The sequence below is a fragment of the Pristis pectinata genome, chromosome 9 (assembly GCF_009764475.1).
Source record: "Pristis pectinata isolate sPriPec2 chromosome 9, sPriPec2.1.pri, whole genome shotgun sequence".
NCBI classification, from domain to species: Eukaryota; Metazoa; Chordata; class Chondrichthyes; order Rhinopristiformes; family Pristidae; genus Pristis; species Pristis pectinata.
The window spans coordinates 32,085,871-32,100,947 of NC_067413.1; the positions used below are offsets into that span (position 1 = coordinate 32,085,871).

The window sequence follows — 15,077 nt, forward strand, 5'->3', positions numbered from 1 at the left end:
GTGTTTCTATTTTCAGGTCTGAATAAAAGCCCACAGGATGAATTTATTTTAAGACTTTGTTTTAATTAAGCTCCTCTTTATTAAATCTGACTTTGCTTTTCTAGTCCACAGCTTTGAGAAATGTCAGCTGAAAAATTTAAGGGAAAATGAAGCGCTCCAAAAATTTCTGTACCAGATCCTGTAAACGCTGATGATGGAAATTATTTTACAGCTTGACAAGAGCTCAAGTAAAGGTCAACAACAAAGGTCATCACTTCCAGGTAATCGAGTAAGTTAAATCCCTTTCTGTTGCATTAGTTTTCATAATTTTTAATAGTCCTTTACGGTTATGCTCTGCAATTGTTAGCCTTTCTGTGAAAATAATTCTGTAGATTTAAGCGACAGGAAGAAGTAATTTGACCCGTTGAGTCTATTGCATTACTCAGTTACATATCCCCAGCTCCAGTAACTTTTTAGAGGAGAGAGATCCAGATTTCTATAACGACTTGTGTTAAGGGCATTCTCCCCCAAACAACCTGGCCCCAATTTTAAGGTTATGTCTCCATCTTCTGCAATCCCTTTGCCTGAGAAAATAGATTGTCTCTACCCTATCAAATTACCTTCAACATCTCAACTAGATCACCCAGTAATCTACTTTCAAACAAGCCATTTATGACTGTAGCTCACCCTCATGTGACTTATTTCCTCCAACCTTGCCATTTGATCCATTACTTTAGTACTTGGCTTACACTCTAGACTTCCACTATATTCTGTCTGCTTTATTCCTGATTTTTTACTCCCATAACCCAGTCTGTCTTTTCAAATCTCCATAATACTACCAGTGCTGCTGTAGCAAGTATCTGCCTGTTCACAATCATTGCAGTGGAACAAAGGCAACTGTTTTGTTTCTTTTGTCATTGCAGAATAGGTTTTCCTTACATTAATTTTTTTTATATATGCATCAATGCAAATCTTCATTCCAGGAAGTTGCCTAAAAGTAGCATACCAGATTTCTGAAAAATTTTGCTTGCGAAAAATTTAGACCCATTTTCAGGAAGAAAATTAATATAGTTAGGATTCAGTTGGATGCTCATTCATTCAAACTGATAACTGCTTCGCTTAACCTCTAAAGTATTCTTCAAGGTTCTGTTAAATCACAACTAACCACGAGGAAGTAACATGGGCTGCAAGTTTTATAGTCACAAATTGAATCGTCAGATTAATAACATGAAAAATAGGATGAGCACAAAAGTGGAGATTTCCTTCAAAGAAAAAAGTATTGCATTTAGACAAAAATTAAATACATCTTTTCTCTTAAAATCACCTTTTCAGCTACAAGAATCTTTAAATATGTAAATACCAGGGCTTGTGCTTTGCAGGCATTGGGGTCAAGTATTTATGCCTCCAAATTCATGGGTGCAGATGACCAGAAATTGATGCTGTGGGTCTACAGCATAAAATTACTGATCACAGCTTGTAGAGATTTCATTAGAAGTTGGAGGTATTGGATATAATAAGTACAGAGCTAGGAGAATGGTCAACATTAGTAATACAAAAATGAGGAACAGGAGTATGGCACCAGGCCCTTCAAGCCTGCCCTGCCATTCAACATGATCATGGCTAATCTGGCCCAGGCCGTCTCTCCTCTTCTGTCCCAGTTCCCCATAGCCCTCAATTCCTTGGTCTTAAAAATGTATCTACCTTCTCTTTTAATACCTGTTTCAATAAGATCACCCCTCATTCTTCTAAACTCTAAAGAAACATTCTTACACATGCTTGTTTATTATTTTTTTCAAGATGTGGTTGTTGCTGACAAGGCCAACATTTATTGCCCATCCTCAACTCCTGTTCAGAAGATGCTGATAAGCTGCCTTCCAGAACCACTGAAGTCCTTCTGAAGATGCTGCTGGGGACGAAGTTCAAAGATTTAAAACCAGTGGCGATACGTCTAGGTCAGTGTGCATGTTTAAATATAGTGCTGTGCAACGACAGAGTTTTGCGCTGTTGTTTCTGTGATCTAGTTGCGTATGCTAGTTACATTGGGCTACAGTTGCTTTTTGAGCTTGACAAGAGTTATTGCCAAAGTTCCCCTAATAATTATAATAGCTACTTATAATTTGTTGAAACCTGCTTGTTTGCAAGTCCTTTTATAGCAGTGGAAATAAATGTATAATAATATAAATGAGAAGGAATAAAATTAGCAGAGAAGGCCATTGGCCTTTTGAGTTTGCTCTACTGTTCAGGGTAAAGTTTGTTCCTGTACCTTGTCCACTTTCCTGTCTAATTTTTGTTTTTTAAGTTTTGTTTTTTAAGTTTTGTTTTTGTTTTTGTAATTCTAATTTTTCTAATATTTGTTTGGTGTCCAAAAATACTTGAAACAAGTGGCACAGCTGGTAGAACCGCTGCCTCACAGTGCCAGAGACCTAGGTTCAATCCTGACCTCGAGTGCTGGCTGTGTGGAGTTTACATGTTCTCTTTGTGACTGTGTGGGTTTCCCCTGGGTGCACCAGTTTCCTCACATATCCCAAATATGTGCAGGTTGGTAGGCTAATAGGCCACTGTAAATTGCCCCTAGTGCGTAGGTGATTGTCCCCAGATTCTACCAATGAGATTAATGTAGGCTTAGTGTGAATGGGTGTTCGATGGTTGGCACAGACTTGGTGGGCTGAAGGGCCTGTTTCCATGCTGGATCTCTCTACGACTCTAACCTCTCAACATCTGCCCTGTCAAACTACCCTCGGAACCTTGTTTCTCAATGAGCTCACCTCACGTTCTCCTAACCTCCAGTAACCGTGGACCAAACTCTCCTCAAAGAGCGGGCTCTCACTGCAGGGATCAATCCCGTGATCCTTCACTGACTCCAACCTGATGAAAGTTTATAACCCGGAACTTCAATGGTTCCTCTTTCCACAAATGCAGTCTGCGCTGATGAGCATTTGTAGCATTTTCTTGAATTACAGTATGTAAAGGGTTGCTGATTTAGGATCCAGTTTGCATATGCATTTGCATATTTAGGATGCACTCTGTACTAACCCAATGTAACTGCACTGTGTAATGAATTGACTTGTATGATCAGTATGCAAGACAAGTTTTTCCACTGTACCTTGGTACAAGTGACAATAATATACCAATACCAATAATACTAGAAAATCAAGTAAAACCTTTGTTATCAAGGCTAAGAATTGTAATGACCAGAATTTTCAGTTGTAGTGTGGCAACTCACCGTCTAGTCGGGCGAACCGGCTCGGCAGTCGGGTCGCGCGGTGTCGGAGCGACGAGGCCCAAGATGGCGGCGGGCCTCATCTTTCCGAGCGACGGGGAGAACCCGCGCGCGGGAAAGTCCTGATGACGTAGGACTTATGTCATTGCCGGTTTTTTTGGGCGGGAGTTTTCTCCCTTAAAGGGCCCGCGCAAGGCGGGAAAATAAACCAGTTCTGTTTGGCAATCCTCCGAGTGAGTCTTGTTTTATTCCGTGGTAGCAACCGCTACAGTAGTATCCAATGTACTGAATGTTCACAGCACGTTTGAACATTGAACTACTGAACCTTGTCTCAAGGCTTCTAATTTCAAAATGATAGAGATGGAATGTTCTAAATGTGGCTATTTTAAAATTACAAGTTAGTTGAGAAGGTAAGGTGGTTTATACAATAAAAGGCCTTCAAGGCATAAATATCGTTACAATTTCGAGAGAGGGTTACAACTTAAAGTGCCTCTGTAATGCTTATATCTGCTTATTACCACATGTGAAAGAAAACTGGCTGAATACCCTTGCTCATACATAGTTACATGAGATACTTAAGGAGACAGTATCACAGAATTGTGTGAAGGTGATGTAAGCTAAATTATATCACCATTACATCCACAATGCATTTTGAACTCAGAAAAATAGTGCAATAATATTCAGTATTTGATCACCTAACTTTAATGTTTTGTTTGAATTTCAAGCAGTAATATACTGTGTGCAATACTGGGCAATTTGAATCATGTTGAATTATATTTAGTACATTGGACCATATTCTCTTTATTTAAAACATTTTCTAGTCTTAAGTCTGCTTACTAGAGAAACAAAGGACTGCAGGTGCTGGAATCTAGATGAAAAACACTATGATGCTGGAGGAACTCAGCAGGCCAGGCAGCATCCGTGGAGAAAAGCAGGCGGTCAACGTTTCGGGTCAGGACCCCTCCCCAGGACACTTACTGTTCCTTTGAGGCTCTGTATCAAATTTTGTTTGTATTGTGCCTTGGAACATTTTGCATTAATGTCATCTGTATAAGTACTAGTTGTAAACGCACACGGACTGTGATTTAGCTGGTACCATTTGTGCTGTAGTTCTTGCACTTCAGAACAAATGGATCTAAGTATAGCAGCAAACACTGAGACACAATTATGCAGCACTTATCTTAACTGCCTTCATTTTCCACCCACCTGGCCTCCTCCCTCGCATCCAAAATGTCCATAGAATAACATGTGGTAGATTTTGTTAACAAAGATTAAAAAAAAACACAGGGCAAAGACTGATGCACAGAGCTGGTTCTCAGAACAGTGACATAAACTCATTAAATGGCCTCTTCCTAGTCCCTAGGATTAATGTGGACAAATTAGTTTGTAAGGACTTGTTGCAACACACAGTTGCCCAATTTTTGTCTAAATATCAAAATATGAAAACAAACTGACCCAAGTAGAAATAATGACAGCCAAGAGGATGCCATACTTCCACAAGTTCACATACTATCAAAGGTACATGTTGAAATATGTACTTTATTTATAACATGATTTATTTGTAAGCTACTAACTAATTAGCTTGGCCTATGAACATTTTGATGACCCTATTAATTTAATGTTTTAACTTGCAATGTAATCAGATCAGTTGGCAATTGTTCACTGTTAAATACAAAGTAAAGTTGACATTACTGATGACCTATCTCCTGGAGAGACCACAGCAGGTCAGTCTACATAGAGTGATGAACCCAATGCCAACCCTACACAGACCCAGGATCTTCCATCATTACTTTGAGAAAAGGAGCCAAACACCGAATTGTTGAATCATCAGAAATAACTACTTCATTAGACCCCAAAAGAAGTTTTATCTAACCATTGCTAATTAAAAGGTAGCAAGAGTCTTTCAAAAACACATGGTTTATTTGGAGAGTTGCAGAACCTCATCATAATTAAAACTTCAATGAGGAGACTAAAACAAAAGTGGCAACCCAACTCTTGCCGCTTTTATCCATTTGCAAAGACAGCACCCAAATATGCCAAATCATCAGAACCAGTCTTTTTTTAAAACTTGAGTGCAAAAACAAGGCTCTTGCACAATCTGACCACTGTTGAAGTGACAAACAGAAAGAAACCTGCAGTGCTGTCTAAACAGTTCTTTCCCAGGTTATAGAGATCAAAATTGAAATCAAGTTGGATTAGGCTTAGCACAAATATAAATATATGAGGTGTGAAAGCTTAAAGTTATTTTGTTTGATAACCAGTTCTTGTTTGAAGGAACTTCATAAGTATGACAATGATTGGAGCAGTTTCTGACCAATGGTAAGATTTCATACTAAAATAACCTGCATTGTGTAGCAACATCCATGACCCTGGGACTTTCCTAAGTGTTTTACTGATAATCCAGTACTTTTATTTTTTGAAGGGTTGTACACTAGGAAACGATGTATGCTGCAATATGATGAGTAATTATCAACTAGGACACCAGGAACACCCTGCTCCAATTTAGACTTGTGTGTGGAATCTTTTACGTGCACCAGAGAGGACAAACAAGTTCTTGGGTTAACATTTCATTTGAAAGTTACACCTCCCTCAGTTCAGCACTCAAGTGTCTGCTGAGATTTGTGTGCTCAGGCTTCTGCAGTGAACTCGTGCCCACAAATTTCTGTCTGGAAGGGGAAGTCTACTGACTCAGCCACAACTGGCACAAGCAGAAACAAGCAGATAACCACAAACAGATTCAGCAAAACCAAGACTATGTTAAAAGTCCCCAATCAGGAAGTGATTTCCCCTCGAGCCAAAATAAAACAGTGAAACAAAGTAGCTGCAACTCTTTTTTTAATATGGATATAATGTGATTTAAACTTAATTCTCATTTTACATATTTATAAAATCTAATTGGCAACAGCCTTGTTAGAGACTGAAATTAAAAATAATATTCACTGTCTGAAATGATGAGTGTTTCTTCACTTATACAGTAGGCAAATAGGAATAAGGTGTCACATTACAGAGACTTTAGTTTGTGAATTTGATGGAGAAGATTATGATTTTCTACCAACAATGATTGAAAAATTTATTAGACTTCTCACAGCAGTATAGAAAAGAATTCAAAGTTTTATGTTATAAAACCAGCAAGGTGCCTTTAAAATTCATTTTGGATTGTTACAAATCTTTTCTCTATTAAATAAACTATTTGTCTGATTCTATTAAAGATTAAATATCCCGCTCCTCACAGCTACGCTCTGCCTTCTGGAGTTATCCAGCAGTTCCTGAACAATAGCCCTTTCTGAGACGTGTTCCTTCACTGAGCAGGTGCTCCTACCTCAGGCCAGCAAGCCGAGCCGTGCAATCTTTGCTGAAAGGAAGGAGTGGATGATGAACACAATGGGTTTCGGACATGAATGAAGGTCCAGTTGCTAGATGGGAAGCAAAAGAGAATAGTCGTGAGTTTTAACAGGGTTTGATCCATCTTCGGTATAAGCATATAGAAAAAGATTCTACTTGCTTTTAGAGTCATACAGCACAGAAACAGGCCCTTTGGCCCAACTAGTCCATGCTGACCAAGATGCCCATCTAAGATATTCCCATTTGCCTGCGTTTGGCCAATATCCCTCTGAACCTTTCCAATCCACGTACCTGTTCAATTGCCAATTCATTGTTGTTAATGTACCTGCCTCAGCCACTTCCTCTGGAAGCTCATTCCATATTCGGACTACCTTCTGAAATGAAAAAGTTGCCCCTCAGGTCCCTATTCAATCTCACCCCTCTCACCTTAAACCTATGCCCTCGAGTTCTTAATTCCCCAACCCTGGGGATAAAAAGACTGTGTACATTTTTTTGAAATCAATATTGCTTATTTATTAAACAGTTTGTATCAATAGTCTGTCCCACAGCACAAGGCCTGTCCAATGCATTGAAAAGACTCCATCAAGCTCTCCATCATGCTATTTCGGTCAAGGTGTTAAGATTAAATTCTGCACTTCTCCAAAGTATATTTGGTGTGGATGGTGTTCACCCAACTAAAAGTACCAATGGTATTTTATCTGTGCAAATTCCTGAATTAACCCAACATTTATCTGTTTAACCACAATGAGGTATGTTTGATTACACACTTAATTTCAGTGGAGGAATAGTTCAATGTGTTTGTCAACTTCATTAATAACATTATATAGTGCCTTTAATGTAGTAAAACATCAAGTTATTTTACAGGAGCATTTGGGCAAAAATTGACCCTGAAATATTGGGAGTTTAATAAGATCATATTAGGTCTTGATCAAAAGCTTAAAGAAATGGGTTTTAAGCAATGCAACCCAGGAAAGAACTGCAGAGGTGCAGGGAAAGTATTCCAGAGCTTACGCCAGGCAGCTGGAGGAACACAAGAAGAACATAAGAATAGCAGGCAGGAGTAGGCCACTATGCCCTCAAGAATGCCCCACCCTTCAATATGGACATGGCTGATCTATGCTGGCCTCAACTCCTTGATCTTTCAAGTATTTATCTATCTCCACCTTAGATATATCTAATGATCTGGCCTTCACCCACTCTGGGAGCAGAGAATTCACTGTCCACTATCTAAGCACCTCAGTTTTAAATGACCTACCTTTAAATGGAACGTCATCGGGCTGCAGGAATGAGACCATGGAAAAATTTAAACACAAGGACATAATTTTAAATGTGAAATGTTGCTGGACAGGGAGCCAACGTAGGTCAGTGAGCTCAAGGTTGGTGAGAGAGCAGGACTCAGTGTGAGTAATCACGGGACAGTGGAACTTCCATTGAACTAAAATTTACAGACGTCAGAGGATGCAAGTTCAAACAGGAGATCACTGATAATATAGTCAGGGGAAAGGGGAGGAAATTAAGGAATAAACATATTGAAAGACAGACTGCGATGAGGCCACTGTAAAATAACTTTCACATATAATGTGAGGAATGGCATTTTGGATTTGAATTTATTGTGTTGTGCTATATCATCCCTTCATGACTTCATCTTCATGGTAACCTGCAGGCAGCCATTGTGGACCATAGCTGTAAATTAGTTGAGAGGGACGTGGAGTTTAAGCTCTAGACCGACATGTCTAGGAGGCTGCAGATATTGGCAACATGTCTAGGAGGCTGCAATCCAGTCTGCTGATACTAAGTTAACTTTTGCATATATTCTTTAAGTATAGAGAGTAACAAAGTCACAGCTCAAGTTTTGAACTTCCCTTTCACAGAACCACTTTGGAAAATCAGAGCTGGGTTGCCGATCAGTCCAGTGCACATTCAAGCTATTGTGTGTGATGAAGGGTCTGTCACATAAGCATGCCTTGGCTAATTATGTGTGTGGAAGTCGGGTGTATTTAGTTTGAGCCCAACTCAAAATTAGATTTCTTTGGAATAGAATTCAATTAGGAAAATGTGAACCTGGACATAGATTTGAAATTCATGGATATTTGAGTCTTCTACATTGATCCACCTTAAGATATGGCCCAGGGTTTAATTGTAATTGTTGATTAATGTCCAGTCTGCCGAGAATAATGTTACCTGTTGTATGTGATATGCAAGAAAACTCAAATGGAGTTGAGCAGTTTTTTTGTTATCAGGCCTTTATTGCTGTGGTGCTCAAATCATACTCCTGGTTAACTCTCCTCATTTGTACCCAGTGTAAACCTGAGATCGCCCAGAGCCCATGTTCCAACTTGTACAAAGTTCTATTAACCTTTCACCCTGTGTTCATGATCCATATTGATTCCTGGTTAAGTAACACCTCAGTTTTAAAAGCCCATCCAAGTCTTCAAATCCCTTCATTGGCATAGTCCTTCCCCATCTGAGTCCACACGTAGAGAATTGTGAACAGTTTTGGTCACCCTGTTATAGGAAAGATTTCATTAGGCTGGAAAGAGTCCAAAGGAGATTTACGAGAATGTTGCCAGGACTCGAGGGCCTGAGTTACAGGAAGAGATTGGCCAGGCTAGGATTTATTCCTTGGCGTGTAGAGGACTGAGGGATGAAGTTACAGAGATGTATAAAATAATGGGGGGCATAGATTGGGTGAATACCTGGTCTTTTTCCTGGGGAAAGGGAACAAAAAAATAAAGGGCACAGATTTAAAAGGAACCTAAGAGGCAACTTCTTCATGCAGGGTAGTGTGTATATTGAATGAGCTGCCACAGAAAGTAGTTGAGGCAGGTACAATAACAACATTTAAAAGACTTATGGCAGGTACGTGGATAGGAAAGGTTTAGAGGGATATCAGCTAAATGCAGGCAAATGGAACTAGCTTAGGTGGTTGACTTGGTTAGCATGGATAAGTTGGGCTGAAGGGCCTGTTTCTGTGCTATATTACTCTGTGACTCTCTCTCTATAATTTCCTCCAATTTTGATATTTTGATCATCCCTAGATTTAATCACTCCACCATGCTTTCACCTGTCAATGCCCAAAGCTTTGGAATTCTCTCGCTAAATCTTTTTCTCTTCTAAGACGCACCCTGAAACATCTGTTATGCTTCAGTCCGAATATCTTAAAAATCATAAGACTTCAGCTGCTGGAAATCTGAAGTAAAAGCAGATATGTTGGTAAGTTAGCAACTGTGAAGGGAGAAACAGTTAATGTTTCAGGTTGATTTAACCTTCCATCAGTACTTAATATGGCTGTGTCAGCTTTGTTTGATATTACTCCTGTGATGGCTCTTTGGATGTGAATACATATTAAGAAATACTAACGCACTAAATAATACATGCATGTGGACATGATAAATACTGTTATATTTTTGCACATGACGCTGATGCTCATATACATTGTTGACAGAGGTAACTGAGACATCAAAGCAGTTTTAAAAACAAAAATATGCATATATGCAAAAAGTTGCATCATCTGCATAAATAATATCTCCAATGATTCAAGATTTTCACAGCTGGTGGAGCTAGGATGTTTCACTATATCAAAAGTGCTATACAAATACAGTTGTTGTAGTTGTACTGTATGATTAAATATCAATAGCAGAAAGAAAGAGGTACTTACAATTTCCCCGTCCCTTCCACCAAAATCTAGATAGAGCATTCTCACTCCATCATCTGAGGAGTTCTTTAATTTCTCAAAGGAATAGTGCCAGATCAACTTCGGCAAGCTTCCCTCCTGTGCCTCTTTCAAGATAGAAAAACCATTTTCATAATGAATTTTCAGACAGCACTCCTGGGTCCTGTATGTACATGCTGTGAAGCACATAAAAACACCAGCATTAGGGCAATTCAGTCAAGAAAAATCTGCTTGCATTGAGCGAAAATAAACCGAACTGCAAGCTGCGGCATCAGTTCATAAAAAGACTATCATTTGTTTATTGAACCTTGAGTTATAAGTGGGGAGCACAGTGGTGCAGCTGGTACAGATGCTGCCTCACAGTTCCAGCAAGCTGGATTCAATCCTGACTTCTGGTGCTGTCTGTGTGGAGTTTACACGTTTCCTCTGAGACTGTGTGGACTTCCTCTGGTGCTGTTTCCTCCCTTGTCCCAGAGACATGCGAGTTGGGAGGTTAATTGGCTGCTGTAAATTGCCCACAGTGTGTAGGTGGATGCTGGAATTGATGGGGATATGGGGAGAATAAGGTTACGGAAAAATTAGTATTAAAATTGGATTGTTTTGTGAGCTGGCATTGACTCGATAGGCCAAGTGATCTCCTTCTATGTCGTAAGGAATTATGGAGCACATGATTCATCCAGAAAAGCTCCTCCATCCCTTTTGTTGTATAGACTGTAGTCCAGTCTTACCAACTTAACAGACAAGATCAGATAGCTAAAGATTCTTCATGCCCTCCCCCCCCCCCTCCCCCCACAACTGTGTATGACTCTGTACACTCCCTTCCCCCCAAATCATTGCTTTCATGGTGATGAATTGACAGGCCTAATGCACAAAGAATTAAAAAAATACCTTGCAGATCTATTGTGCTTTTCCTTGCATTCCAAAGCTCTTTCTAATTGATGCACTATTCTTGAAGTGTTGCATTCAATTTGTATGGAACAAGAATCTACGCAGATATTTTAATGTCACCAGATAATCTGTTTCTGTCATACTGACTGAAGGATAAATATTGGCCTCATGGCACTAGGAGAATGTTACCTCTCTTTGTAACAGTGCCTTGGAATCTCTGATCTAACGGAACACTCTCAGGGCTGTGCTGTAACACCTTATCTGAGAGAGGGCACCTCCAACAATGCAGAGCTCCTTGAGGACCGCGCTCAAGTCTCCAGGGTTGGACTTGAACCTGAGTCCACAAGGCACCGACTCAGAGGAGAGGATGCTGGCTGCTCAGCCTCAGCTGCCAACACCACAGGACTTAATAACAGAACCTTCCTCTATCTCCTCAGGTTTGCCAAGTCCTAGAAATTTTGGTCTGAATCCACAACAAAAATCTAAATGCACATTCCTTTGTTCCTCATTTGTGCAATAATTAACCTGAGAACACTGATTGCTTTATAGTTAAGCAATGGTTGAAGCACTAGTCATCGTGATTGATAGTTACATTCTGGAAGTTCAGGTTTTCAGCAAGATGAATAATTTCATTTCAGTTTTTTATTAAACACCGAGGCTACTTCCTACTGTAGGAACTGGATAATGTGAGCAGTGCCAAAGAATTGCAAACTTTCCCTTTATTGAGCAATGTGCCAATCTGAATCAAATGCCAACTGTGTCACCAGTATGTGCATCTAATTTTCTTCTGTCCTTTTATACAAGAAAAAATCCATTTGGTATTAAAAACGGTATCATTCCTTGGCTTTGCATTCTAGCTATCTGTATTCTACATTCCTCAGGGATAATTCCAGGAAGTCCTGCCTAGTGCTGCAGTTTCCTTCAGCTGCTGGTCTGGATAGGGTAACCCTCTGGGAGTACAGATTCAGTCCAGAGATCGAATTATACTGCCAACTGTAGCTCAAACCAAGCTTGTCAACTGGCAGGCCTGCATGTATACCTGACTGCACCTGAACCAGCCCCTGCTTTGGGCAGTTAATTATTAATATTAGGAGAAATCAGTCAACGTTAAGCAAGATCAAAAATTAAATTTAGGAAGATTCGATTATTGTTTTGAGTTTTCCATGCCCATAGAACAGTACAGCACGGGAAGAGGTCCTTCAGCTCACAATCTCGTGCCAATCGAATCAAGCTAATGATGCCTAATTAAACTAGTCCCTTCTGCCTGCATATGGTCCATATCCTTCCATTCTTTGCCTATTCATGTGTCGATCTAAGAGCCTCTTAAATGTCTCTATCATAATTGCCGACACCATAATCCTTGGCACCGGATTCCAGGTACCTACCACTCTGTATTAAAAGAAAACTTGCCCTGCACATCTCCTTTGAAATTTCCCCCTCTCACCTTAAATGCATGCCCTCTAGCATTAGACATTCCAACCCTGGGAAAAAAATACTGGTTGTCTACTCTATCTAGGCCTCTATTATGTTCCATGCTGCATTTTCACTAGCTTAGGAAGGTAATTGGGGAGACCTAGTTAGGAACGTAGCCACTGGAGCCTCTCCAGCCTGCACTGACAGTCAATAAGAGAGTGCTGAGCTGTGGCCTAACTCTGTTACCTGCCCTTGTCTCCTTTTCCATTAATATCTCTGGAGATTTTTAATACCAAATCTCAAATTTAAAATTAATCATGAACCATTGCCATTTGCAAAGAATTCCTAATTTCTATCAAAAAACAAACTGCTGGAGGAACTCGGTGGGTCAGGCAGCATCTGTGGAGGGAAATGGACAGTCAACATCTTGACATAAAACATTGACTGTCCATTTCCTTCCACAGATGCTACCTGGCCCACTGAGTTTCTCCAGAAGATTGTTGCTCCAGATTCCAGCATCTGCAGTCTCTTGTGTCTCCTAATTGCCTCGCAGCTAACATAATCAAAGACCCCACCTAATCTGGGCATTCTCTCTTCTCCCCCCTCCTCCACCACCTTTCCTCACCCTTGATGGGTCTGCTCTAATCTTTATGCTCTGGCCACCTTGTCCCAGACTCCCCAACCAGTAGAAATAGTTTCTATCCACTCTGTTGGGTTCACCATGATTCCCTTAAATCTCTTAAAAATATTTATTAGATCAGGGCTTAAAGCTTCTATAAATTCCATGGAATACTACCCTGGATTGTGCAATCTCTGTTCGTATTTTAACTCTTGAGTAAAAGTATTATTCTGCAAGTCCACTCCCTCCAAGGCCAAAATATCCTTCCTAAGGTTCTCAGAAATATTCCCAGTGTACCCATATGGGGCTTGTATTCATTCAAAACCTTACCTCCCCAGACATAAAGAGTTAAATTACTGGGCTTTTTGAATGGATTATCTTTGTAGTCATTAATCCATGAAATACTTGTGCTGAGAAATGGATATTTTTCATGATCCCTTTCCCCAGGTTGAGCAGTTAAACATCCCACTGATCTTTCCTAACCATCAAACTTAACACAGTGTCCAAGCATAATCAACTGTGCCTCAATTAATGGCCTTCTGGCTCCTCTGAGACAAATGACCAAATTACATCAGTTTACATCAACAGTGCTGAGGTCGAAAGGGTGGAGAGCTTAAAGTTTCTAGGAGTGAACATCACCAAAAGCCTGTCCTGGTCCAACCATGTAGACGCCATGGCCAAGAAAGTGCATCATCACCTCTAATTCCTTAAGAGGCTAAAGGAATTTAGCATGTCCCCGTCGACCCTTGCCAACTTTTATAGATGCATCGTAGAAAGCATCCTATCCAGATGCACTACAGCTTGGTACAGCAACTGCTCTGCCTGAGAACACAAGAAACTGCAGAGTTGTGGACACAGCTCAGCACATCATGAAAATCAGCCTCCCCTCCAATAGACTGTATCTGCACTTTTCATTGCCTCGCAGCTAACAGAATCAAAGACCCCACCTAACCCAGACATTCTCTCTTCTCCCCCCTCCCATCGCGCAGAAGATACAAAATCCTGAAAACATACCACCAGGCTCAAGGACAGCTTCTATCCTGCTGTTATAAGACTATTGAACAGTCACCTTGTATGATAAGATGGATTCTCGACCTCACAATCTACCTTTTCATGGCCTTGCACCTTATCGTCTGCCTACATTGCACTTTCTCTGTAACTGTAACACTCCCATTCTGCATTCTGTTATTGCTTTTCCCTTGTACTACCTCGATGTGCCGATGTGATGAAATGATCTGTAGGGATGCATGTAAAACAAAGTTTTTCTCTGTACCAATTTACTTATTAATTAATATAACTTGTTAGGAGTTAATTTTGTCCCACCTTCTTTACAACAAACAGCATGGAGCCTAATCCTAAAAATCAAGCCCTGCAAAGATACTAACATTTTGGAGCATCCACTTAATAACTGCAACTGAAGCCCAGCTATTCAGTGGAGACACAAGCAACTGCAGATGCTGGAATCTGGAGCAACAAACAATGTGCTGGAGGAACCTCAGCTGGTCATGCAGCATTTGTGGGAGGAAAGGAATTGTTGACATTTTGAGTCGAAACCTGCATCAGGACTGACAATTTTTTGTCAGTCGAAACGTCAACAATTTCTTTCTTCCCACAGATGCTGCATGACCCACTGAGTTCCTCCAGCACACTGTCGCCCCAACTGTTCAGTGTGGTGTTTGTGTGCCCACCTCATTCCATCACCCTATCCTTATTCCTTTCCCCCTGTGCATTCTCTTTAGCTTCCCCTCCAATCCATCTCCCATCTCTACTGTTGTTGTGGGAGCAAGTTCCATAATCAACGCACTGCACAATGTTGAAAATGCCATAAAACCGCCATGAATTAAATACAACTTTCCCAAACTGGATCACCACAGGTATGTACAATTCAGTCATTGGGAAATTTGAAGGAGAGGGTTAGATTGTGTTTTCCCAAACTTGGGCTG

The 15,077-nt window shown here is 40.4% G+C and overlaps 1 protein-coding gene across 3 annotated transcripts in view; it reads right to left on the reverse strand.

Annotated features, from left to right (window-relative positions):
- Positions 1-6,017: 6,017 nt before the first annotated feature.
- sntb1 (syntrophin, basic 1) overlaps positions 6,018-15,077 on the reverse strand; it is a 90,818-nt gene continuing 81,758 nt past the window's right edge. For all 3 annotated transcript variants that reach the window (XM_052023785.1, XM_052023784.1, XM_052023786.1), the window contains 2 exons: positions 10,200-10,390; positions 6,018-6,612 (listed from right to left, as the gene is read on the reverse strand). In XM_052023785.1, the coding sequence (XP_051879745.1) occupies positions 6,520-6,612; positions 10,200-10,390 (284 nt within the window). In that variant the 3' untranslated portion in view covers positions 6,018-6,519. The remainder of the gene's footprint in view (positions 6,613-10,199; positions 10,391-15,077) is intronic.